Source organism: Fonsecaea multimorphosa (assembly GCF_000836435.1).
Source record: "Fonsecaea multimorphosa CBS 102226 unplaced genomic scaffold supercont1.6, whole genome shotgun sequence".
NCBI classification, from domain to species: Eukaryota; Fungi; Ascomycota; class Eurotiomycetes; order Chaetothyriales; family Herpotrichiellaceae; genus Fonsecaea; species Fonsecaea multimorphosa.
In genome coordinates, this window is record NW_015971640.1 from 1,096,732 (window position 1) to 1,120,829 (window position 24,098).

The 24,098-nt window shown below is 54.7% G+C and overlaps 11 protein-coding genes across 11 annotated transcripts; 6 read left to right on the plus strand and 5 right to left on the minus strand.

Moving 5' to 3' along the window:
* Nucleotides 1-423: 423 nt before the first annotated feature.
* Z520_04135 (uncharacterized protein) lies at nucleotides 424-1,068 on the plus strand (the record flags this gene model as incomplete). Its single annotated transcript, XM_016774645.1, has 2 exons — nucleotides 424-451; nucleotides 539-1,068. 2 exons carry the CDS (start codon nucleotides 424-426, stop codon nucleotides 1,066-1,068), a joined length of 558 nt encoding a protein of 185 aa, XP_016634572.1.
* A 386-nt stretch (nucleotides 1,069-1,454) lies between these two features.
* On the minus strand, nucleotides 1,455-2,789 carry Z520_04136 (uncharacterized protein; the record flags this gene model as incomplete). Its single annotated transcript, XM_016774646.1, has 1 exon — nucleotides 1,455-2,789. One exon carries the CDS (start codon nucleotides 2,787-2,789, stop codon nucleotides 1,455-1,457), a length of 1,335 nt encoding a protein of 444 aa, XP_016634573.1.
* Nucleotides 2,790-3,635: 846 nt separating this feature from the next.
* Nucleotides 3,636-6,822, plus strand: Z520_04137 (uncharacterized protein; the record flags this gene model as incomplete). Its single annotated transcript, XM_016774647.1, has 7 exons — nucleotides 3,636-3,792; nucleotides 3,869-4,324; nucleotides 4,379-5,323; nucleotides 5,387-5,435; nucleotides 5,493-5,603; nucleotides 5,653-5,966; nucleotides 6,020-6,822. The coding sequence occupies 7 exons, from the start codon at nucleotides 3,636-3,638 to the stop codon at nucleotides 6,820-6,822; spliced, it is 2,835 nt and encodes a 944-aa protein (XP_016634574.1).
* Nucleotides 6,823-7,229: 407 nt separating this feature from the next.
* Nucleotides 7,230-8,814, minus strand: Z520_04138 (uncharacterized protein; the record flags this gene model as incomplete). Its single annotated transcript, XM_016774648.1, has 3 exons — nucleotides 7,230-7,862; nucleotides 8,138-8,365; nucleotides 8,605-8,814. The coding sequence occupies 3 exons, from the start codon at nucleotides 8,812-8,814 to the stop codon at nucleotides 7,230-7,232; spliced, it is 1,071 nt and encodes a 356-aa protein (XP_016634575.1).
* A 632-nt stretch (nucleotides 8,815-9,446) lies between these two features.
* On the minus strand, nucleotides 9,447-10,956 carry Z520_04139 (uncharacterized protein; the record flags this gene model as incomplete). Its single annotated transcript, XM_016774649.1, has 4 exons — nucleotides 9,447-10,102; nucleotides 10,160-10,333; nucleotides 10,394-10,718; nucleotides 10,786-10,956. The coding sequence occupies 4 exons, from the start codon at nucleotides 10,954-10,956 to the stop codon at nucleotides 9,447-9,449; spliced, it is 1,326 nt and encodes a 441-aa protein (XP_016634576.1).
* Nucleotides 10,957-11,580: 624 nt separating this feature from the next.
* On the plus strand, nucleotides 11,581-12,699 carry Z520_04140 (uncharacterized protein; the record flags this gene model as incomplete). The annotated part of the gene is made up of 1 exon (XM_016774650.1): nucleotides 11,581-12,699. The coding sequence occupies one exon, from the start codon at nucleotides 11,581-11,583 to the stop codon at nucleotides 12,697-12,699; it is 1,119 nt and encodes a 372-aa protein (XP_016634577.1).
* Nucleotides 12,700-13,104: 405 nt separating this feature from the next.
* On the minus strand, nucleotides 13,105-13,968 carry Z520_04141 (uncharacterized protein; the record flags this gene model as incomplete). The annotated part of the gene is made up of 1 exon (XM_016774651.1): nucleotides 13,105-13,968. One exon carries the CDS (start codon nucleotides 13,966-13,968, stop codon nucleotides 13,105-13,107), a length of 864 nt encoding a protein of 287 aa, XP_016634578.1.
* Nucleotides 13,969-14,487: 519 nt separating this feature from the next.
* On the plus strand, nucleotides 14,488-15,692 carry Z520_04142 (uncharacterized protein; the record flags this gene model as incomplete). Its single annotated transcript, XM_016774652.1, has 5 exons — nucleotides 14,488-14,558; nucleotides 14,617-14,926; nucleotides 14,981-15,028; nucleotides 15,147-15,241; nucleotides 15,296-15,692. The coding sequence occupies 5 exons, from the start codon at nucleotides 14,488-14,490 to the stop codon at nucleotides 15,690-15,692; spliced, it is 921 nt and encodes a 306-aa protein (XP_016634579.1).
* A 560-nt stretch (nucleotides 15,693-16,252) lies between these two features.
* Nucleotides 16,253-18,217, minus strand: Z520_04143 (uncharacterized protein; the record flags this gene model as incomplete). Its single annotated transcript, XM_016774653.1, has 5 exons — nucleotides 16,253-17,053; nucleotides 17,112-17,213; nucleotides 17,273-17,716; nucleotides 17,770-17,975; nucleotides 18,040-18,217. 5 exons carry the CDS (start codon nucleotides 18,215-18,217, stop codon nucleotides 16,253-16,255), a joined length of 1,731 nt encoding a protein of 576 aa, XP_016634580.1.
* An 812-nt stretch (nucleotides 18,218-19,029) lies between these two features.
* Z520_04144 (uncharacterized protein) lies at nucleotides 19,030-21,261 on the plus strand (the record flags this gene model as incomplete). Its single annotated transcript, XM_016774654.1, has 4 exons — nucleotides 19,030-19,117; nucleotides 19,172-19,503; nucleotides 19,614-20,576; nucleotides 20,638-21,261. The coding sequence occupies 4 exons, from the start codon at nucleotides 19,030-19,032 to the stop codon at nucleotides 21,259-21,261; spliced, it is 2,007 nt and encodes a 668-aa protein (XP_016634581.1).
* A 571-nt stretch (nucleotides 21,262-21,832) lies between these two features.
* Nucleotides 21,833-23,599, plus strand: Z520_04145 (uncharacterized protein; the record flags this gene model as incomplete). The annotated part of the gene is made up of 1 exon (XM_016774655.1): nucleotides 21,833-23,599. The coding sequence occupies one exon, from the start codon at nucleotides 21,833-21,835 to the stop codon at nucleotides 23,597-23,599; it is 1,767 nt and encodes a 588-aa protein (XP_016634582.1).
* Between the last annotated feature and the right edge of the window lie 499 nt (nucleotides 23,600-24,098).

The window sequence follows — 24,098 nt, forward strand, 5'->3', positions numbered from 1 at the left end:
GCGAGAGCAAGCCACGCCGGCAATCCATAGCTCTTCCTTTTTCATTTTGGGGCATCTCCCCATGTTTGTGGTGGACAGGTTCGAACAATTCGGGGCCCAGACGAGCTAAGCTTCGCACCGAGTAGAAAATGGGCATCGGGGGCCAGTAGCTAATGTATTATAAGAGCGTGTGTGATGGTCTAAACCATGTAGGGCACCTGCAGCTATTAGTGGTCACGTTCCTGAAACGATAATCATCATCATTCCAGACGGTGATCGCCGCCGATTTTTGATATTTTTTCCCCCAAATCGACAATTCGAGTACAAACACCACCAAAAAATCTCGAAAAAAAATAAAAATCAAGAGGAAAACATAACAACAAAACAAACATTCTACATTTTCTTCCTTTTTGTCCCAATAAAAACAATCAAAGGTCTCCCATCATGGCTACTCCTAGAGTGTATCGCGAAGGTAAGCTTCTACATGCCCTTCCTTGACTCAGCCACTACATACATAACCATGTCTAACGCCCCCTCGTCATTTTTTCCAAAAAAAAAGGCCCCGAACAACGCAAGGCCGTCATCGCCGTGTGCATGGGCTCCGACACGGACCTGGCGACGCTGAAGCCCGGCATCGAGATCCTCGACACCATGGACATCCCCTACGAAGTGCACATCACGTCCGCGCACCGCACGCCGCAGTACATGCTCGACTTCGCCAAGGGCGCCGCGGGTCGCGGGCTCAAGGTCATCATCGCCGCCGCGGGCGGCTCGGCGCACTTGCCCGGCATGCTGGCCTCGGAGACCGTCCTGCCTGTGATCGGCGTCCCCGTCAAGGCCATGGCGCTCGACGGCCTGGACAGTCTGTGCAGCATTGTCTCCATGCCCCGCGGGATCCCCGTCGCGACCGTGGGGATTGCGAACAGTGTCAACGCCGCGATCCTGGCGGCGAGGATTGTCGGCACGAGCGACCCAAAGGCCCAGAAGTGGGTCGCGGATCATCTGAAGAAAATGGACGATGAGAATATGGCCAAGGAGCGGAGGTTGCAGGACGAGGGGTGGTCGTCGTATAAGAAACTGGACTCATAGGGTTTACACCATGGTACCTAGGTAGTTATTGAGAGGGCTTTCTATGGAGAAAAACTCTCTAGCATTATTCCATGTTCATGTCGTTGGCTTGTATTTTCATGATCGTGGTGTTTGGCCTGACCAACAAGGGGAGACAATGCCAGTAGTGAATAACAATAGCATGGCCTGATCTATCGCTAGAGCGGCCAGCTTGTACACCGCCAGCCATTCTCAGCCGCAGACTCCGCGAGTACGATATCGATGGTGGACGGGAACGCGGAATCTTTGCGCTTTCGCTCGGCGTTGTCCGTTCGCCGTGGCACGCAATTCTTATATACATTACTTGGGTAGGTAGGCACCCATGAAAGGCTCACTCGCTAAAGTCAGATACATAATATGCCCAGTGGCTAAAGTGCCGTACCCTCGAAAAGTGCTGTAGTACCATAGCGCTCCGCAATCTCCCTGGCCGTGAGACCCTTGTCCTTTCCACCTGTCACCCGAATTCCGTTGTCAATGCCCTGCTCCAGCAGCCACTTTGCAACGTCAACGTGCTTTTTACGCACCGCAAAGTGAAGCGCACTCCACTCGCTGTTGTCAGTCGTCTGATTGATGTCCGCCCCCGCCTGCCCTCTCTTCCCCCGGACTAAAATCTTCAGGACATCTAGGTATCCTAGACGGGCGGCGTCCAAGAACGCCGTCCTACCATCCTCATCCTTCACATCGATCTTTGCTCCCTTGGACACCAGCTCCTTGACGGCTTCGGCTCGATTGCACAGACTGGCCGCATGCAGTGCCGTCCTACCCTTTTTATTCGTCGTGTTCAGATCAATTCCTTTGGCGCGAAGTAGCGTTTTCACGATGTTGACGTCCTCGCGCTCCGCTGCAAGCATGAGAGCCGTCCATTCCCTTCTCGTCCGTGCGTTGATATCGATTTTGCCAGCCTGGATGATTTCAAACACTTTACTGTGCAACTGGCATATGACAGCGTGATGTAACTCGTTCCTGTGCGGAAACGCCCAACCGGGAAGATGGGGTGTGCCGTCGGCATGGAAACGGTGTATGGAATCCAGGTCCTTTTCGATGTCGCCCTCCAGTTTGCTCAATTTGGCGCGTTCGGCCGGCCAGTCCGAGAGGCCGATCAAGGTCTTTAGTCTCCGCCAACGCGAATCCAGCACGACAAAGAGTTTGACAATGATGCAGAGGATCGACTTGTAGAGGTCGACGTAGCTCTCTCTCAAGCTCTTGCGTAGATCCTGGAGTTTCTTCCCTTCTCTTATCCCCGCTTTGCTAGACACCTGCTCGTCTTCAAGGGCGCGGCGGGCCACAATCTTCGAGACCTCAAAGGCCGTGTCGAACATTGCTTCTGACTCAGCAGCGTACATCTGACGCATGGAAAAGACCAGGAAGATGCCTGCTACGGCGATGGTTGCAGGAGGTGAAGCCGCGGTGGCAACAGCAACAAGATCGCGAGTTTTCAAAATGGCGTCGCAAAATTGGTCGACCTTTGGGTTCCGCATGGCTTGGATGTCGTCGGCTTTCTGATTGATGAGCCGGAGAAGAGTTTGTCTTCCATCGTCGCTGCTAAGGTGCGCGATACGATTACCATCGGGACTTTGATCACAGATCTCATCATAGAACTTGTTGATCAGGTCTTTGTTGTTCGGGTCCTCTTTGAATGCCACGTAGGCTTCTTTCCAAAGGTCAGGTTTGCCTGAGTCTTTAGCGGGTTCTCTGGGGGGCATGGCTAACGTAACAAAGGAGAGGTCTTACGGTGGCGGTGAGATGGACTCAAGGAACTTGGAACTTACCTTGCAAGAAAAGGCTCTGGGAATGCCCATCTTTATCACAGACTGAAAGTACGAGGGTCAGTTGTGTAGGCGTATAGCCACAGACCTAGCATTGAGGCATTGACAGGTCGTGAAGGTCCATGGGCAGTGCACGCGAGCTGATAACTTTGACATGCAGGCCTAGAGGGAAAGCTGCAGTTGGCCGTGGGCAGCCATTGAGGGGCTTTTGGTCCTTTGGGGTGCAGGCCACAAGGCACCCACTAGGCTCCCACCAGGCTATTTGCTGCGCCACTCGCCTGCGAACTTTGGACCTCGAACCCCCCAAGGACGCCCCTGCTCAGCCCCCAAGACTTTGTTATAGTATCAATCATCTATTGCCGACCGGTCGGCGAGGATAGGTACAGCCAGTTGTGCGTCGTTGGTATCTTCGAGCAACACCATCAGTGGTATCCATAGTCTTTTTCTATCGTGACCAAGACCCAGCTTCGTCTTGAATTGCCACTAGCTCTGTCCCTGACTGATAAGAGCGGGAAACCGGCTCCAAAGCTAGATGCCTCAGCGGGATGGGATGATGTGAGGATGCCACTGCATCCCCTGACCGAGGCTCACTACGGTTTATCTATCTGATTGAATACTAGTCCCTGGCGCTAAGTCTCGTCCTGCGATATCTCGGGCCATGCAGCTCAGGATTCTGTCCATTTCCCAAACAACTTGGTGACTTGGTGACTTGGCCATGATCTCACGTGGCAGCCCTGGGTAGTCAGTCCCCTGTTGCCTACGTTACCCCCATGGACATCGACCATGAGTACTAAGCCAAAGAGATTCGTCTGCCCCAACGATGCATGCCAGAAAGGCTTCACTCGCGCGGACCATCTTCGGCGACATATGTTGAATCATGGCGATGGCGACTACACCTGCCCAAGATGCCGTTTGCACTTCAAGAGATCCGACCTGCTGGGTAAGCCATCACTAGTACTCACACAACAATGCAGCCATGTGGCGGTCAAAGCTAACGTGGGGCTGTTCACTCTCAGATCGACACGTCGCGCGACATCGACAGAAGGATGAAGAGGCCGGTGGTGAAGGACTTGGCATCGTCGAGAGTCGAAAACGGCTCTGGCGAGACGCCAACGGTAACATCGTGAGGGATCGGCCCTCGCACAGCTATCTACGTCGGCAGTTGATGAGAATGCAGTCCCTCGACCTCGCCCAGCAAAGCGCGCAGATCCCTATGTTCATGAGCTACCTGAACTCTCCAAAATCCATCGATGCCGAGCGGCCCTCGCCGTCAAAGTCCAAGTCCGGGGCCGAGTCTGCGGTTTCTCAGAGTCAGGAGGCTGAAGGGTTTCCTCAAAACCAAGGCTTAATCGAGACTGCCCTGGGATTTGACATGTTCGAATTCATGGCGAGGTCATCTTGGGACTTTTCAACCGATGATATGGAGATGCAAGTCAATGCGCCGTTGGAGGAAGCGCAAAATGAAAATCCTAGTAGGAGATTGTTATGCTCGTAACTAATGCACTGGACTGACCAGTATGCTACAGCGACGGCCCCTTATAATGGACCATTCGCGCCGGCGACCAGTCTAGAGTGGTTCATCGACCCAAATGCCGACATCATGTCCGGCGCTGAACAATCAGCATTTGGGAATCTCTCGGGGGCCGCATCCCTCGGTCCGCCACCGGGCCAACAGAGTATGCCCCATCAGCCAACAAACCCATCATCAAGTGACTTGTTCAGCATGCCGGCTGGTACAGGAAGCGAGCCATCGTTGATACAATCGCTGGACCAATCGCTGCAACAGAACTCGACAGACGCAATGGTGACCCAGAGCGAGACTTCGGCAACCTTAGCAAATGGTACAAGCACTTCAAGAGCCCCAGCTCCGTCAAATCTTGATCCAAACCTAGATTCGTTCTGGGAATCGGGGTCTTCGATCTCTGCTTTGACAAGTCCAGGATCTGCCAGAGATAAGGGGCGGGAACGATCAGAGCAGATCCCACCATCGGACAGAGACAGCTCATACTCTGAGGCAAGCCCAGACAGTCTTCCTAATCGACCGGGGATATGTACACCTCCGCTGGATGACGGCTCACATCAGAAAATCCTGGGTTTGTTGCGCCGCGCCGAAGTGAAATCGACTGATGCGAGCGCGGATGCTAGCAGACACCAGTCTGGGTGCCAGTCACTCCCGTCCCGCGCTACTATGCAAACTTACCTCGAGCTTTTCTTTTCATGCTTCAATGCGTCCTATCCTCTGCTGCACCTGGCCACTTTCGACCCATCTCGGACGGAAACTCTGCTTCTTGCAGCCGTGGTTCTACTCGGTGCTACTTTCAGCGACAATAGTATTGAAGCCTTTGCCGACCGCATGTACGACGCCTTGAGGGCCGAGGTGTTCCATCGGGTGGCTTTTTCTGTGACGCCAGAGCTGTGGATGATTCAAACCGTATTCTTGCTCGAATGCTTCGGTAAGTCAAGGGCTCCAAGTCCCGGGAAGTTCAAATGGTGGCCTTGTCCCATACCGGGCTACCGACTAATGTGACTGACAGGACAAAGGCAACATGACACGGCATTTATGTTTCATGGTCTCCTCGTCAAGTAAGCTTCCACCCATCATGAAACGGGACACAAGTGATATTAACTACTTCCATCCAGTCTAATCCGGCGAAGTGATTGCCTGACTGTGCAGCAACCACGGGCGGTTGACAAGCCGGAGCTTCTGGAGTCCAATTGGCGCAGGGCCGTTGGCGTCGAGCTTCAGAAAAGGTCAATAAAGATTCATGCAAGGCACGAATGACACACTGACGGGTCATAGAGTTGCTTTCCTTTGTCTATTTTGGGACACTCAAAATGCCGCCCTCTTTTCCCAGCCGTTGTCCCTTTCCACATTCGGAATCCGCATCGCCTTGCCCTGCAGCCGCTCCGCATGGGAGGCCACCTCTGCCGAGGAGTGGTGGAAATACGCAAGCGACGAGTCTCTACTCCCGTTCCAATCCGTCCTGACAGGGTATCTGGATCTTGATTCGGAATTGAAGATCCCTGATCTTGACGCCTTCCAGCTTCTTCTAGTCCTCAATGGACTGATATCTATTCAGTGCGAAATGAAGCACGTCGACCAAATGGCTTCTGGTAAGTGATGAAAAGTTGAGCAGCTCGTGCAGAGGATACTAAGGGTTGGACAGGATTGATGCATCAGACCGGATATTTGGACAGGTCAAAATGGCGTGAACAGCTTATTGCCGCGTACGATGCATGGAAAGTCGACTTCGACACGTACTGCTTGAAAATGGTTTCGTTGGACGAAAGCCACTCGAGGCGAGCACACTTTGCCCGCTTCAGAACCGCCGCCAATGCAGTCTACCACACGGCCCATATTACGCTGAACGTCGATATCGTCGATCTCCAAATCTATGCGGGAGCCCGGCGCTCCGTTGGTCGCCGCGTTACTCGCTCTGATTATATCAGAGCCCAGGGGAACGTCAAGGAGTGGGCGCAGACGGGTGGCTCGTCACCAGCCGTGAAAGCGGTGTGGCACGCGGCGCACCTGCTGCGCGACAGTGTCTTCAACCTGGAAAGCTTCGACGTGCAACACACCTTCTTTTATCCGTTCCGCCTGTACATCTCGACGCTGATCTGCTGGGCGTTCCACTCGTTGACCGTCGGGGACGTCACAAAAACCACGCAGGCATCTGGAGAGAGACCGGACAAGTCACCCGCGGCGACGGCCACCGCGAATCATCTCGACAGCTCCACGCGATGGCAGGCAGAAACAGAAATGAAGGTCCTCGTCAGCAGCATGACCAGCGTGATGCCCGAGCGTCTTGCACGCCTGCTGGGCAAGTATTCGACATCGGGACTCACCACCGTCATGGCTGAGCGGCTGAGTCGCATCCGGTGGATCGTGATCCAGGAGGGGACCAAACTGCTCAAGGACCTGGTGCCGGAACGCATGGCTGACGAGTACGACGGGGTCGCTGAGGAATAGGTGGGCGGTCACAGCACAGCTGTGCCTCCCCCAGCGAACCTTGTTGCTAGTCAGAAGTGGGGTCCAAGAGTGGGTGTCGGAGAGCAGTCTCGATTCACACCTCGAGTCTCGCACTGGTTCCCCTCCATTTCTCTGCACTGCTTGAATACCGGGGAAAATGGGCAATTGCTTCACACGGTCAGCGATCTGGGGTTCTGGATCCTCCATTCGTCAAGTCTGCAGACGCCTGCTGAGAGGCCTGCTACCTGCACTCAATTGTCTTCCCTTAGCACTCTCTCCGTCTCTCCATCATTTCCCTTCTTTACCCCTCCATTATGAGATATGCGCCCTTCTTCCTGTCAAGAAAAGGCCAAACAAAGGACATCTTCATCTCTTCATTCCCCGGGTTTGAAGTTAGGGCAAGGGCGCTACGAATCTCCTTCCACCTTGTGCCGTATCCAATCGTCCAGAACCCGTGCGATGTCCAAGTTATTGAGCTCGAGCATCTGCATGTGTCCATTACCTCTAATGCCCAGGTCCTCCAGGCGAATGAAGTCGCACTGAACCCCAGCCTGGCGCAGATATGCCACCGTGGCGTGGTCGTAGGGTGCGTGGTAACTGGCCTCGCCGACCTCGACCAGGACGGGGACGTGCTGGAGATTGCGCAGCTTGCGGACACCGCCTCCTTCTTCACTCTGCAGCACCACATCGTCCCGGCCAACCTCCGACGACGCAACCGTGACCAACCTCAACTCCTCAACACCGCTGACCGGAGGGTCATACGTGATGGGCACATCCGTCAAAGCCCAGCCCCGCGCCGGCGCGCCATTGTGCGGGTGTGTGCCCGTGAAAGGCGGCCCGTTAGGCTCCACGGCGACGATGGCGAGCCAGCCTCCCGGCGCGCCCTGCGAGTGCGTGAGCAAGATGCTGGGCCTGCCGATGCGCTTGAGGAGGGCGACGATCGCACCCTTTTGCGCTTCCTGGTACGCACATAGATCGGTGATGCTGGGGTATGTGCTCGCATAGAAGGCATCGAAGATCGGGTCACCTCGACGACCGGTCTGGTATCCATCAGATCGATATGGTTAGTTTTGAGTCCCAGTAGTAAAGGCAGGACAAATAACTGTGAAGGGTCATCCGTTTCGAAAAAGCAAGAAAAAGCAGAAAACAGACTCTTAACTAATATCAAAACCAAGCTTCCTCCTTTCTCTTCCATTTTCTTCTTTTCCTCCCTCTTCCCTTCTTTTAGAATCTAGCTGAAATATACCTTTTCTTTTACACCTCGTACACTTCAACACATTTTGTTTTTTCGCTCCGCTCAAACAGGATGACTTACACCAGGCCACTGCGTATGCAACTTTGCCTGCGGCCACGTGCTTGACGCCATCGACGCCGTCGCCGTGAACCACTGCTCGACAAACCCCGTCGAATACGTCGTGTGGTGCTGGGCAAGGTCCGGCGCTGAGCGGCCCCGCGACGGCGTGTCGACGATGTACACGGCGAACCCCCGGGACAGGAAATACGAGGCCCAGCCCGGTCGGTCGTCGGGCGTGTGGAGCCAGTTCTGTAGCCATAATAGCGATTTTCAGTCCCCATGTTGCCGGGTTATGTCGGTATGTAACTTCCCCAGTAGGAAGCGAAAGGGAAAAAAAAACTTTGATGAGAAATTCGATATCTAGGGACGAGAAAAGGGGAGAGCCGGGGGGCGTGTTCATATGTGTGTGTGTGTGTTTGGGTGTGTATGTGCAGGCAATCACGATTCAACCACCACAAGGGTTACTTTTGGTAGGGGTCAGTACTTACCAGTCCGCTCTGCCCGCCTCCGTGGACCAGGATGAGGGGAAACCGACGGCGCACTCCCTCGACGGGCACGAGGCGTTCGACGTACGTTTGACCCTTCATGATACTTCCGCCGAATTTTGACTCGTCGTCGTCGGCCATATACTCGCCCCCGACGAAGAAGTATGTTCGACGATATGCACCGTCGGGTGAAAACACGTCGTTGGTGGTCATCGTTGTGCTTTGGTTGCGTGTCACACACTGCAACTCACGGCACTCGACCTTTTTGTGTCGGGGATAAAAACATATGTAAGGTAGCCGACCAGACGCCGAGCCGGGTGTTTTGCTGGGGGGGAGGGAAGCAGGAATGGGGGAAGAAGAATGAAGAAGAAGATGGGGGGAATACGATACGCAAAGCTTAACTCTACTTCAGATTCCCGAGGATTATAATTATATTGGATACCTGGTGGAGGTGGTGGTGGTCTGCCAAAGTACATCCTACCTTGATCTCTGTTTCAACTGGATTGCGCATAAGAAACCGGCAAGAACTCATGTTTCAGCTGGGTGTCGATGGAGCTGTCGTACATGGCGAGATGGCTTCCTCATAGCACAATATATATGTACCTTAGGTAGGTACGGAGGACTCGCTGCTGAGAGATGAGACGAGATCAGATATCTGGGGGACAGCGGACATGACCGCAAAGGCCATGGTAGCCCACCACCCCTCTCTGGCTTCACATATCTGCTTCACATATGGGTTGAGCCTAGAGTCTAGATACAAGTAAGTAGTGTGATCCTTGTATATCTTGTTCCGAAACCCCCACTTGACCATACGACAGCTCGCCATGTTATAAACCCCATCCGACTCAGAAAAGAGTTCCATCCCCGGATATCAGGATCGGGCTGGATCTGGTCGCGGGTCTGAACTTGGCAGCCAGCTCCCGGCCGGCTTTGAAGGTGCCGGCCTCGAGCATCTGGCCCAGCGTCAAGGAGACGTTCTTCTCTTTAAACCGCGCCTGAAGCATGTTGTGCAGTTCGTCCAGCAGCGCGACCGTCATGGCGCGCCACTCGACGATTTCGTCGCCCGTGTTGTCGAATTGAGGCAGCGGCTTTTGGCTCGAAAGCGCCTGCCCGCGTCTCAACGCCTCGGGCTTCAGGCGCAGCACGGGAATGTCCACGAAGATGCCCCCGTTGCGGTACTCTGCGAGTCCCGTGCTGAGGTGCTCGTTGCGCCATCGCAGATCGAGAAGTCGGACGAACGGCACCTTGAGCGAGTACGCGAGCCACTGGGTCAGCTTGTGGAAGGGCTGGATATGCCCGGTCAGTGGGTGCTGATTCCCTGTCCCTTCGGCGGCAGCGGCGCGCTGCGCAAGCACTCGCAGTGGCCATGCGTCGCCTATCGGGCGCCCGGAAATGTGTGGGCGGGTTTCGGGCCAGACGGGCAGAAGCAGCTGCTGTAATGTCTGCCACAGGAAGGCAAAGTCGAGGACCTTTGCGTCGGCCGAGTTGTCGAGCAGGTAGTCTAGGGGCTTCTGTGTTATCAAATGGATCGCGGAGTGGCATCCTCAGATGTCCTTACCAACCAGATTCCCGGGACGGCCGGCGTCTCCAAAGATGTGAGTAAGGTTGAGTAGTGACTGGCCCAGTCGATTGAGTAGTGTGACCCGAGACGAAAAAGCCGTCATCTCATTCTGACCCGAAATCTGGAATCCCTGCTCCATTGTTTGTTCGCTCATGTTGGCGAGACCACGAGCTGGAAACAGCAAAGTCAGTGCGTAGATCCTGCAATTGCGGCGCTCGCTGAGTAACATACCGTCAACAATGTGACCACCCGCCACCTGTGATTGGAATTTCCCACCCGAGAACATGTGCAGAGTAGCCAGCGCAATGCCCTCACTCCTCCCAAAAGTCTGCCCGGTCCCAGGCTCCCGGAACTGCCAGACATCGCCGGCGCCAGCATCCATTAACACGGACACAAACAACAGGTCGACCATGCGACGTGCGAGCTCGGTCTGGTCACAACCCTGGCCAGTCCATTGTTCCAGGAGCGGGCCAATCCGTTCTCGGCTCCCGGTATTGAACTGCTGCCATCGTCCATGAGGCGGGATCTGGTCGTACTTATCTGGGCCAAAGTCTCGCTGAGGACCACCTCGTCAGCGCTGCTGATTCCCCCAAACCTGGCAGGAGTAAATGGTAAGAACAAACCGAGATAATCGACATGACAAAATCAGCGACTTCGGGCATCCGACTTTCATCAAAGTCGAAATGGTTCAAGAGGCCGTTCCTTGCGGCTTCTAGAACATGTTGGGCCTGTGTTCGGACACTCTCCAACGACAGGATCTCGTTGATCTCCGAGTCTGCGGTTTCCTTTGCCATTGTGTCTCCCATCTGTACTAGGTATTGAATGAGCCAACGTGATCACAGACGACACATACCTGGTCGAAAGAAGATTAAACAGATCTCTTCTGTCGGAGAGAATCGGCTTGGGAATGCCTGCTTGTCAGAGCATCTAGGTAGCGAGGTAGGTATTGAACACGTGGAACGTAACCTTGAGATCTGGACATGACTAAAGTCGGGGGATTCCGATTCTGGTCGAAGGATGGGGGCCGGTGATGAGGTGTAGTAGCAGTGCTAGTGATGATCGCTCCCCACTCAACGAGTCTTCAATGCCGTGTGGCGTCTATGCCCCAACCTGGACAAATCATCCTCACGCCTCACGCCTCACGCCTCTTGCCTCACGTTCCACGATGCTCTCCAACTTTGGGCAGCAAAGCCTGACTAGCCCGACATCAGCAATATTCACCACCCCTAAGCACCAAAACTTATAGACCACGTGGGACATATTCGAAAAGGTCGCTTTCCCTCGAAACATCAGAACGTGCAGAATAACCACAAGAAAAGAAAAAGCACGCCGAAGTTCGGCCAAGACAACCTCGCTGTGCAACATCCTCCACCTGACATCTGCATCTGGCATATGATAGCCCATCTCAATACCGCAAGATGGGGAAAATTCGGGTGGGCATAGTCGGCCTGTCCAGCAAGCCCGGGGCGTGGGCGGCACTGGCGCATCTCCCGCGGCTGGCGTCGTCGCCCAACTTTGAGATTGTCGCCATGTGCAATTCGACGCTCGAGTCGACCAAGGCGGCCATCAAAGCGCACAACCTCGACCCGGAGACGGTCAAGGCGTATGATTCCTACGACAAGATCGCCGCCGATCCAAACGTCGACCTCTTCGTCGTATCGACCCGGGTCGACAGCCACTACGACGTGGTCGTCCCCGCCTTGCAGGCCAGCCGGAATGTCTTTGTCGAATGGCCGCTGGCCACCACGACGGAGGAGGCGAGGAAGATCGCGACCCTGGCCAAGGAGAAAGGCGTCCGCACCATGATTGGGTTCCAAGCGCGGGCATCGCCATCCATCAACAAGATCAAGAATCTCGTCGACACCGGTTCCCTAGGCGAGATCCACAGCGTCAATTACCACGGGGTCATCAACAACTGGCTCGACGGCGCCGCCGACGAACGATACGCCCATTTCCTCCAACGCAAAGTCGGCGCCAATCCCCTGACCATCTACGGCGGGCACGCTCTCGACTCGATCCTCTACGCTATCGGGGAGCTCAAACCGGGCACCTACCAGGCCCTTGCCGTCAACCTCCTCCCCAAAATGCCCATGAAGCTTGCCGACGGCACACTCTCCCCCGACGTCTACGACAAGGACACGCCCGACCAGATCCTCCTGCAGGGTCAATTCGCCCGCGACCCCCCCGCGGTGCTCAGCTTCCACTTGCGCGGCGGCCCGCGGTTTCCCGACACACCCGGCTCGACGTGGGAGATTTACGGGACAAAAGCCGTGCTGTGGGTGACGTTTGCCAGCGCGGGCCCGCAGATGGCCAAGGCCCTGAGCTTTCGACGCTACGATCTGGCCACCAAGGAGGTCGAGGATATCGTGGTCGACGAAGGCGGACACGAGTGGACCGGCCTTCCCAACCAGGGGCAAAATATCGGTCGGCTCTACGAGGCGTACGCCCTGGGGCAGGGATACGGTGATTTCGACCTGGCTGTAAAGAGGCATGAGTTGTTGGATGAGTTCTGGGCATCCATGTCAGGTCGGTCGTGATGCTTACGTACGTGGGAAAATGAGGTTACAGTCGCGCTGCCTTCGGCCAGGGGAGCTGTCCAAAATTATAGATTAGATGGTGATGGTTTTTTTAAGATCATACAGCTAGCATGTTCTGTCCCGTGTCGCTAGACTGGAACATAGATGGTCATATCGATCTATAAGGAATCGGTGACACACAACCACAACGCCGAGACGTATCTGTGAACTTGCAAGAACTGACAAATGTTTTCATGAATGATATGGCCCCCAGTACACGGCAAATTACATGTACTGTGCTAGACTGAATAGACCGTGATATATACTGTGCTACCCTGAACAAGGCCGTGGTTCCCCTGGACAACCCCCCAATACCTCTCAAAACATCTGCGTTGGCTTTCTCCCCAGAACCCAGCCGTGTCCCACTCACTCGACCGGAGTCACATTGTCCCACGCTCGTTCAACGAGCTCCGCAAATTCCTGCAGATTGCGACACCGCCACGCATACCCGACAAGTCCCTTGTCCAGGACCATGCGGCTTTCCGCCTCCTTACCCCACCTGGGCCCGTCACCGATCAGGAACACGCTGCTCAGTCCGCGGCGTTTGGCGGGCGCGTGGTCGTGACCGAGGCTCTGGGCGACATGGAGGATCTCCTCCTTCTGCACCCCGTATTTGGCGCAGTAGTCGACCAGCGTGTCCAGCCTTGTCTCGTCGAGATGTGCCGGATCCCCTCGGACATCTTCCGAGGTGAAGACCTTCCACCAACTTACATCACCAAGTCCGCTCGTTGGGGACGATAAGGTCGTGTACCATGCGAAGCGGTCGATGTTGGACAGCGCCACGAGGCGATAGTGCCGCTGGAGCTGTCTCAGCGCTCTGATAGTGCCCGGGAAACAGGGCCACGAGGAGATGACCGCCTCGCTTCCAAAGTTCAGGGCCTCGTCCTCAGTGCTTTCCACCTGCAATTCGCGCGCTATCCGCCGCCAGATCTCGGACAGGATCTGGTCGAAGCGCCGCGCCGGCTTCTCGAGCTTGATCTGATCCTCTTGTTGCTGGAAGAGCCGGAGGAACTGGATTGCGCCGAGAGTGTTGCTGCCGGGAATGTCGTCCGAGAGAGGTGTCGGGTCGAGATATGGAGATGAGGGTGGGAGACGAGACAACAGTGGCTGGAATGATCGGACGATGTGAGCTTTGTATTCGATCAGGCTGCCGTAGACGTCGAAGGATAGCACTTTGTAGTGAGGCAATGGCAGGGGAGGGATGGTCGGCTCGGGCATTGGGAGGGCCATTGTTGCGGCAGACAGTAGATAGACGACAGACGATTAAGAGATTGAAATGGACGGTTTGAGGGCAATCTGTTGCACCACGCCAACAACGGTCAAGGAAATTGATTGTTGTAGAGAACAAACAGACACCGGTGACAGATTGATACTCATCTGATGGCCAGAGATTAGCCTTCGCAACAAACCCCCGCTAAGCCTTCGGGACCGCCCGTCCATCTTACAATTCAACCGCGTTGGGATCAAGGGTGGGGAGAGGAACGGAGAAGAACGGTCAGACGGTCGATCATGCCATCTTTCGTAGTCGGCGGTATTCCCCATGGTGCCATGGGGGTGCCGTGGACAAAGGTGGGGAGATGAGTCAATCAGGCTCATCCGGAAAGGGACGACGCCTTGTCCTGAAGAGGCAGTTAGTTGATGTTACTAAAGAAAGCCTCCCCGTACCCCAGATTGCACCTACACGTTGAAGGTGGCATCGGCAGCTGTGAATGCCTAACCCTTGGATTCAACCACAAGACGGCGGTCCAGATGCTGGGAAGCACGCTCAAGATTCTCGCAGGAAGCAGCCACCCTGAGCTGGCCCAGCTCATTGCACAAAAGTCTGCCCTTCTCCTGCAAAGCCTTTCTTCTCGAGCAGTCATGTTAACGAAGCGGAAGGATCACAAGACCCATTGGAGCGCTTCAGACTCGACGTTTCGCCAATGGCGAGACCCTGGTGACCGTGGTGGATTCTGTCCGCGATCAAGATGTCTTCATCATCCAGACCGCCGCGGAGCCCGTGAATGACCTGTTGATGGAGCTGCTCATCACCATCAACGCCTGCAAGATTGCTTCGGCGCGCCAGATCACGGTTGTGCTGCCATGCTTCCCGTATGCCAGGCAAGACAAGAAGGACAGAAGCAGGGCGCCCATCACGGCCAAGCTCGTTGCCAACATGCTGCAGACGGCGGGATGCAACCATGTGATCGTGAGTGCCAGGGGAATTCCCTGGAACAGGGTGGGAGCTGATCCCTGACCTTAGACAATGGACCTGCACGCTTCGCAGATTCAAGGGTTCTTCGACATCCCCGTGGATAAGTAAGACACTGCTATTCCCCAGTGCTGGACTCCAGCGTTGCTGATCTAGAGTTAGTGTGAGATGCTGAAATATCCTTTGTAGCCTTCTCTCGCTGAACCGTGCCTTTTAGCTCTACTCCGAAACAATAATGCGAGACTATATCCAGCAGCACTATGAGATCAATAACGTCGTTATCGTTTCACCTGATGCTGGTGGTGCCAAAAGGTAGTGGTGAAAAAGACTGATGGTGAACTACCTCTGACAATCCGCGACATATAGGGCGGCCTACCTTGCAGATAAACTCAAAGTCGATTTCGCCTTGATCCACAAAGAACGCCAGATTGCCAACGAGGTCTCACGTATGATCCTCGTCGGGAACGTCACGGGCAAGACTGCCATCATCATCGACGACATTGCCGATACGTGCGGTACGATTGCCCTGGCGTCGAAGATCCTGACCGACAACGGCGCCGAGAAATGCATCGCACTGGTCGTGCATGCCTTTCTGAGTGGACGGGCAATCGAAGTGATCGCAAATAGTGCCCTGGACGAGATTGTCGTGGCAAATACAATACCTCTCTCGCAACGCGCGAGGGACTGCAGCAAGTTGCGAACCATGGATGTCTCGGCCATGCTAGGCGAGGCGATCAGGAGGACTCACTATGGTGAATCGTAAGCTGAAGCGTGAATACTTTGTGCGATCTGAACTGATTGTGGTGCAGAATATCGCAGCTCTTCTTGTAGGAGTTGCTGTGTTACCATCGTTGACATTTGGGACCAATAACAATGAATATGTGGCCATGTGAAAAGCTTGAATGAATAAATAGTACTCGGTACCTAACACAGATATTGGATTTTGGAAGACAACTTGGAAGTCCAACTGCGCAGGTGGGTTAGAGAATTTAGAGATTATTAGATAGATACCAGTAATAATTAGGTATGTGGCGCCTACCCAGCGGTGCCTGTGCCTGCCTCCAGGTAAAGAATAGAGGTTCAAGTTGGCGCCTTGGCACCCGCGTGCCGTCCCTCGTAGAGACCTAGGACACCTACCTAGGTACCTACGTACCTAGTAGTCTCATACAAGCACTGGCATTTCACATTCCCTCTCCCGCGTTCCCACGCCATCGTTGACGCTTGAGATCAATAGGCATAAGAGATCTATTCATTACTTCCATCTACATACCTAGGTACATTACCTGACGAGCACAGTACAACCGGCAAAACGATGCTGAAGAATCAAGCCATCCTCCAATTGAACTTCACAATCTCATGCCACATAATCCAGTAACCGTTGCCATCGTCCAGAATCTCCTCTCTTTCCACCTCAAGCTGGCCCTTCACCCGCGGCACGACATAGTAGAAGACAAGCCAGTACGCGAGAGAAAAGCCAATTAGACCCATGCCGATGGTGCCCGTCAGATACCACTTGACGGGCTGAGTGATCCCCGTGTCGCCCGAGGGGGGAATCCAGACCGCAACCAGCGGGAACGCGTTGGCGATGGTGAAGATGAGCGCGGCCGAAATGCTCACGTACGCATTCGACTGCGACTTGCTAGCCCAGTGGTAGCCAGGGTACAGGCGCAGGACGAGCAGGCTCAGGCCCACAGCGCACCCAAACAGGGCGTCGATGGTGAACGAGTACAGATTGACCACGGTCCGGTAGGCGTCGTTGCGGTTCTTTTCGGGGATGGTCAGCACGATCACTCCTACGGCGAAGATCAAGTGCAAGATCAGTGCCCCTGCCGGTGTGTCGTCGGACCTTTCTACCGCAGTGTGATTGCGCCGCCACCGTCGTGGCCAGAGCGAATAATTGTTGGCGAAGAACCTTGCCCACGGCAGAATCCCTTCTTTGGCGATCTCCTGCTTGACCCGCGCCGCAGTGAAGGTCTGCACGATGATGTTCCCGAAGCTCGAAAACGCGATGAACCCGCAGAGCGCCTTGTCCGCAGCCTCGTATCCAAAGATTCGCTGGAAGAACGGTTGGGCAACAGTGTCATCGGCTTGACTGAAGAGGACCGACGCAGGGACGACCAGCATCTACGACACAGTTAGGCTCGTTGGTACGTATGGATCCTGCGCCTCGTTTTGCACTTACATAGGATATGTTGATCAGGATGTACAATATGCTGACAATGCTGACAGTGGTTATGGCAGTATGCTTGAACTTCTTCCGCGGATCGTCGATGTCTCCAAGAACCTGTCACGTTGTCAGCATCTAAAAGTCCAGAAGCGCGTATATCTCGAAGAGGTGCTCACATAGTTGGCCTGATTGAAGCCCCCGATCGCAAAGATGATGCCCAGGAACGCTTCGGCATAGCCGTACGACGATGTCGCAGCTCCCTTAAAGGAATTGTGCACGCTCAAGTTGTTTGCCGCTGTCTGGTCGTTCCCACCAAAGCCTCCGGCCGCATACACCACTCCGAGAATGAACAGGGCGATGAGCATGAAGAATTTGACCGTCCCAAAAAAGTTGTTCAGCCACACGCCTCCGGTCCTTGACGTGGCATGCAGCAAACAGGCAAATGTCATAACCCCAATAGCGATGCCTCGAACCGAGCCATTCACGGCCTTCTTCCCAGATGCCAGCATGATATTCTCGGCAAAGACGATCGCATTACCCGCTGCGGTGCCCAGGCAGATGAAGGGGATGCCATAGATACAAGTGGCAAGATAGAGTGGCCGTTTGACCATGTATTCGAGCTTTGCAGAGAAGTCAATCTCCAATATCCGCCTTTTGTGCCCGAAGTACTCACATAATTCTTCTCGCCTCCGTTTCGAGGTACGGATTGTTTCTCATGCTCATTCTCGACCCTCAATCTTGGGACAGTCAAGCCGAATTCTGCAAAGACGAGAACCCCTGCGACGGCAACGATGGCCCCAGCAGCCCAGAAAATGAGACTGTAGCCCACGCTATGCGTCCCGTGAGCAACTGTGGTGGGTGTCCTAAAGATTCCAGTCCCTTGCCACAAAATCAGAACCTGGCCAATGTTTCTGGGAGCGTCTTCTATGGTGTGACAACTTACCCACCATCCTGTTGATTATGATGCAAGCAATGGATATATAGCCTAAGGATGTGGGACGGGTTGTCACGACTGTTCTAGGCTGTGACTTGGCTTGATGAATCTTCTCCAACTCTTCCGCTGTGAACCTCGGGCGGTCGTCCACTGCATCGTCGATTTCCATCTCTGCAAAGCGTTCCATGATGGCTTCTGTCGGATTGGATGTGTTGGAAAGAGATGAGAAGATTGTCAAGATGGTAATGGAACGAAGAGCTCAACAACAACGGAGAAATCAGGCCAGTTCCCACGCAAATCTGGGCTCAAGGATTGATCAAGCAACATCAGAGGGCAATAATGCCTTTTTCTGCGCTTCTTGTTACCCAGCTTCGCCACGGCTAGGCATATAGTGGCCGGTTCAGCCAAGCAGCCAGAGTCCCAAGAAAGGTCACGACTCCTCCAAGAGGCAGCCGCTAAGGGGGGGGTTCAAGCCACGGCTGTTGGCTACGACAAGAAAAATGAGCTGATACGATGCAACACTGGTTGATTGGACGTTTTTGCAAGGGTGGGCGTTCGAAAGAGCGTCATTCCTGGCCTCGAACTCTGCAAAGCCTCAATAGCCTCAGCCTAAAGCCGTATTCACCACCTGCAAATTGGCTCATCAGGCTGTGCTGCCCCATTCGACTACTGCGTGGGACTCACGCTAAATCGTGAGGCTGAGAAACCACCACCAATGCTCCCACACCCTCAAGCTCAAAGGCTGTCGGGATAATGGGCATATTTGAAACTGCTTACCTTCAAGTCCTGTCGAAATCGTCCACTTCTCGGCTACGCCCCTGGGGATTGCGCGTGGAATTTTGTTCCCCCATGCCGGAGCCGGACCTAAAGCCAGGCATTCGCCGCCTCCTGAACCAATTCGAACGGGCAGCCTCAAAATTGCCACCAGCCTGAGCAATGCCCTCCTTCATCATTGCTTGTTCGCGCACTGACTGCATGCCATCTCAGAAGTCGACAACGATGGCGAGCCCACTCTCTGAGATCACCGCGGCTGTCCGCATTGCGTACACCATCTACGAGCTAGGGTTCAGCAAGTACACGAGTGCCCGTCAGTTTTCGTCGCTGTCAGGATCGATACGAAGACCTAGCTGACAAGATACAGAGCAGGAATATCTCGACTTCGGGAAGGACATATTGCTTCTTCGAGATGGCCTCGATGCCATCGTTCACTCGATCGAGGATGCCGACAGGCTAGGTCCACACGGAACCGTTGAAACCCCACACGACCTGGCTTCTTTCCACACCATTGTCGGGGATTTCAAGGAGACGTTGAAACGCTGCGAGAAGCTGATTCAAAAGAACAGTCAGTTCAGCAGGGACGGCAATGGTTTCGTGCAGAATGTCCAATGGAACTCCGGTCTTGGCAAACACGTCGAATACTTGAGACAACGAGTATCTTTCCATTGTTCAAAGGTAGGGGAGACGAAGGTCCTTGTATGCTTTCGTGGCTGACGTGGGCAGATCAACTTGATTCTCACCCCTCTGACGTTGTAAGTTGACTGGCACCTAATTCTTGGGCTTCACCTAACCCTGACATTAGAAAGATGTACAAAGACATCAGGAGAGGTATAACCACTGTTCATGAAGATATCATCTTCCACCTCGAAAACATCATTCGAAAGCTCGAAATAGACATAAACGGCACTCTACTTGCAATCCCGCCCATCCTAGATGAAAAGTTCCGACTTTCCGTCACCCGATCAGGTTCGCCGATGCCATTTCCAATTGAAAAGGGCGTCGATGCGCTGGCCCTTCATCTGGGCAACAGCACGCAGAGCTTTGTGTCCCAACCTTCACTACTGGTTAGGCCGGCCGTATGTCAATATATCAACCTCATGAAAAGTGTGTGGCTTGTGCAGCAACTACAAAGGAACCGGGAATTCGAAGCCCGATGTCTGGACGTGCTTTGGGGCGCCTACTTTCGCCAGCTCCAGAAGAGGGTCATCTACGAATGTAGCCGATTCTGTGCCCCGAACGATCCACTGATTGCGCCCGACGACCAGCAAATTCTCCAGGAAGCGGACGACAAGTTTGAGATCTGGGTTCATTTTGACGAGGTGGACGACTTCGAGGATCTCACAGAGCCCAGCGGGATGGAAACACGCATCTTTCGCGCCACGCTCCCTGACGTTAGCGGGCGCGCACAGCAGATCTCCGTCCTCCGAATCAACACGAGTCGGATCCGGCTTGCGCGCACGCTGACCCGCGGCAATGACCGGGCGATTGAAAACTACGAAATCGATTCTCAGCGGGTCGTCCTGCTGCCGTTCTACAGCTTTCCGGAAGCGTCGGCCGACGCCATCAGTCTCGGGTGGAAGGCACAGGCGTCGGACTACCAAAGCCGGGCACTGACGTTCCGCCGCCTAAGTGATCTCCACCGGCTCCAAGAAGCCATCACGAACTTTGGCATTGTGGTCGACCAGCCCGGCGTGGTGTCGGTCCGGATCAAGGAGTCGGCGTTGGGGTCGCTAAAAAGCATTGGCGCGGGCGGCCGAGCCCAGATCTGGGTGTGCAGGGCTCAGAAGAGATACGAGCCGCCGCCATCGTTTGAGACCGATCATTCATCAGCCAACAGCCCCCGAACAAGGCAGGACTCGACCCCTCACCACCGGCGGCTCTTCATCAGGGTGGAACGGTAGTGGTGGTGGCCCCGGTGGGTGGGCTCGATCGTACGCGAGCTCGGTCCACGGCAGCACCAGCATCCAGCAGTCCGGCGGCAAGGCCCTGATCGAGCAGCCAATCGCGGCGCAACTGGTGCTGTTCACCGAGCGGAAGAAAAACGGAGTCAGCGTCAAGAGCTTCGTCGCCGTCCAGATCGACGCGGGCACCCGCCTGAGCCCGGAGAGCTGCCACTGCAACGAGCCGGCGCGGAAGTGCAAGAAGATGGTCATCCGGAGCGGCGGCGGCGGCAGCAGTCATAAAGGTGATGTCGCCGTCAAGATCTACGAGACCAAGCCGCGCCACGAAGACGAATGGAACCTCGCCGTGCTGGGTTACCCGGAGCACGACGACGCCAGCAAGGGCGTCGAGCTGCACAAGGCCAAGTTCTTTGTAATCGAGTTCGACAGCGAGGAAGCCCGCGAGCACGTCACCACGGCGCTCGAGCAGACTTGCCTCCTCATGCACGAGCGTGTCCGTATCTATCACCAGGACCTGGCCGGCTCGAGGTCTCGAAATGTGGTTGCGCAGTGAAGAAGACGAACAAAGATCAAATACATCTTAATAATATGAAGAAAAGACAAGGGATTAAAATGGTGTACCGGGCACTGGACATAGCTGCTAATGCTCACTTTGCGTTGATGTCGATGTCGATGTCGACTTGACTTACGGACACAGATCACCTAGTTCAAGTATGATTTGAGATACAGAGGAGCGAAAGAGAGCGGGCAGTCCAGGGTGTCTAGAAGAAGTTGACGCGTGATCACGTGGACAGTAGCCTCGCCTTCTAAAGCGGCGTGTACGGAGAGTCCCCAGAAACTGGAAACTGGAAACTGGGAGCCAGCGAGCCAGCGCTGACACGGAAATTCTGTCATTCCAACTCGGCAGGCAAGGGCCACTTGGAACTTACCCGTCGTTGCGGAACCAGACTGTGTGATCGATCCATTCTCTGACCTCAACCAGCAGGCGAAGACACTCTGCCCTCCCACCCTTTGCCCACCTTCTGCCCACCTTCTGGGATCTTCAGACTTTGGCCTCCTTCGACTCGATCGCCCTCCACTCCAGCAATTGGCCCCTCCCAGTCGTCACAGACGCTTGCATCCCAATGTCTCGACGGCCCGGCAATGACAGGGCGGCACAGAATGCCCAAACCCTCAAAGCTCTAGTAAAACTCGAAGGGAACAAAGTCTGCGCCGACTGCAAAAGGAACAAGCATCCACGATGGGCAAGCTGGAATCTCGGGGTATTCGTCTGCATTCGATGTTCAGGGATTCATCGAGGCATGGGCACTCACATCAGTCGGGTCAAGTCGGTTGACCTGGATGCCTGGACCGACGAGCAACTACAAAGTGTCCTGAAATGGGGCAACACAAGAGCAAACAAATACTGGGAGGCCAAGTTGGCCCCGGGGCACGTACCATCCGAAGCGAAGATTGAGAACTTCATACGCACAAAGTACGAGTCTAAGAGATGGGTGATGGACGGCCCTATGCCTGATCCCTCGACGCTGGACGCCGAAGGTGACGACAACATGCCCTTGAATATTGTGCAAGAGAAGGCCAAGATTGAGAGATCGGCTTCCCAGCGTCAAGCATCCACTCAACCACCTCCGCAGCCCCGGCCTGCCGCAAACGTGAATCTTTTCGACGATTTCGCTCCAGCTCCACCAATCAGGCCTAATACAGCAGACATTCCTGACTCAAAGCCCACGCGAACTGGCCCTCCCGCGCCTGCACCGGCTCCAAAACCTGCTGCGAAGCCCCAAGACTCTTTGCTTGGGCTGGATTTCTTTGGCGGCTCCTCATCAGGTGGCGTTGGCCGGCCTTCGAGCGCAGCATCCAATCCTCCAGCATCTACGAATCCCAGAGGAGATCTGAAGAGTTCGATCCTGTCGTTATATTCTGCTCCTCCGAAACCCCAACCTGCACCTCAACCTCAGCATGAACGTCAGCCATCGTTTGGTGGAATGGCAACCTCCCCCTCGCCAGCGAAGCAAGATGCGTTTGGAGGACTTGCCGATGCTTTTAGCGGATTGAGCTTCCCTAACCCGACCACCACAAAACCCCCTGCTCCACAGCCGTCGTCTGCATTCTCCGCGTTCGGAAGTTTGACCAGTCCTGTTGCAGCGCCGAAAGCCACGCCCTCTGCACCCCAGGTGACATCGCCGCCTCCTCTGAGTGGTGGCAGTTTCTTCGACGCCCTTCCCTCCAAAGCACCTGCTGCCAAACCTACTGTCACCTCGCCCTCGGCCTCGAACGGACTAGATTTCTCATTCACCCAAAGAGCTCCGGCTCCGCAGCCTGCCCCCGCCCCAGCACCAAAACCATCTGCTACGTCTATTCCTGCTGATTTATTTGCGGCCGACGACTTTGGGGGATTTGCCAGCTCGACACCTGCGTCGCCTCCAAAACCGGCTCCCGCCCCACAAGTGTCATCACCTACCATCAGCAGCTCAACTTTTAGTTCACCTTTCAATCTCTCTTCGCAGCCTGCGTCCGCGCCAAAGCCAGCTCCCGCACCGTTCAAAGCACCAGTAGTACCTCAAACCAACTCATCAATGTTTGACCCGTGGGCTTCAGGCAATGACAGCAGTCCTTGGGGGGCGCCAGACCCGACGCCTGCAAAACCAGTGCAGCCCAAGGTCGAGTTGGGGAGACCACCAGCCCACATAACGCCGAATGATATTCAAGGAGGATGGGGAGAGCCGATATCGTCGAGCACTAAACCAGTGAGGCAGGCGTCAGTCACAGCCGATGAAGACTTTGGGGGATGGACCTCAGCGTCTACAACACAGACGCCGGTGGCTCCGCCAGCCAAAAGCAGTGGGGGATTTGGAGGCACGTCGGATCCTTTTGATAATCCATGGGGTTGATTTGGGTTGGAGAATGGTGCCGGCCTCTACCGGGTACTGAAGTTCAGTACGAAAAGCCACGAGACACGGGACGAAAGGAGATTTGCTTAATGAAAAAAGATGGTGCATTGATACAGAAACTAGAGAGGACCTTTTATCTTATGTACCTAGGTTGCTCGAGAATGAAGAACAAAATTGCCATTGATAGTTTGGTCCGCGGTCGCGTTGTTCTGCAGGAGGACGTAGTAACAAGGGAACACACCTGCATCTACGAGGCAATACGTAACAGTCCCCTGCACGAGCATTCGATACACGGAATGCAGGAGGTACTCCAGGGTGTCGGCTCCGAAACACCGTCAAGTCTAATGTCGACTATAAGTACAGTGACAGCTAAGTAGTGGCTAATATCGTATAAACTAAGTATGGACTACGAGTATAGTCCGGTATACCGTATACCGGCAGTACTCATCTACGAGGATGAAACCCTAGGGTACCTACCGTGCTACCTAAGGTTAAGTAT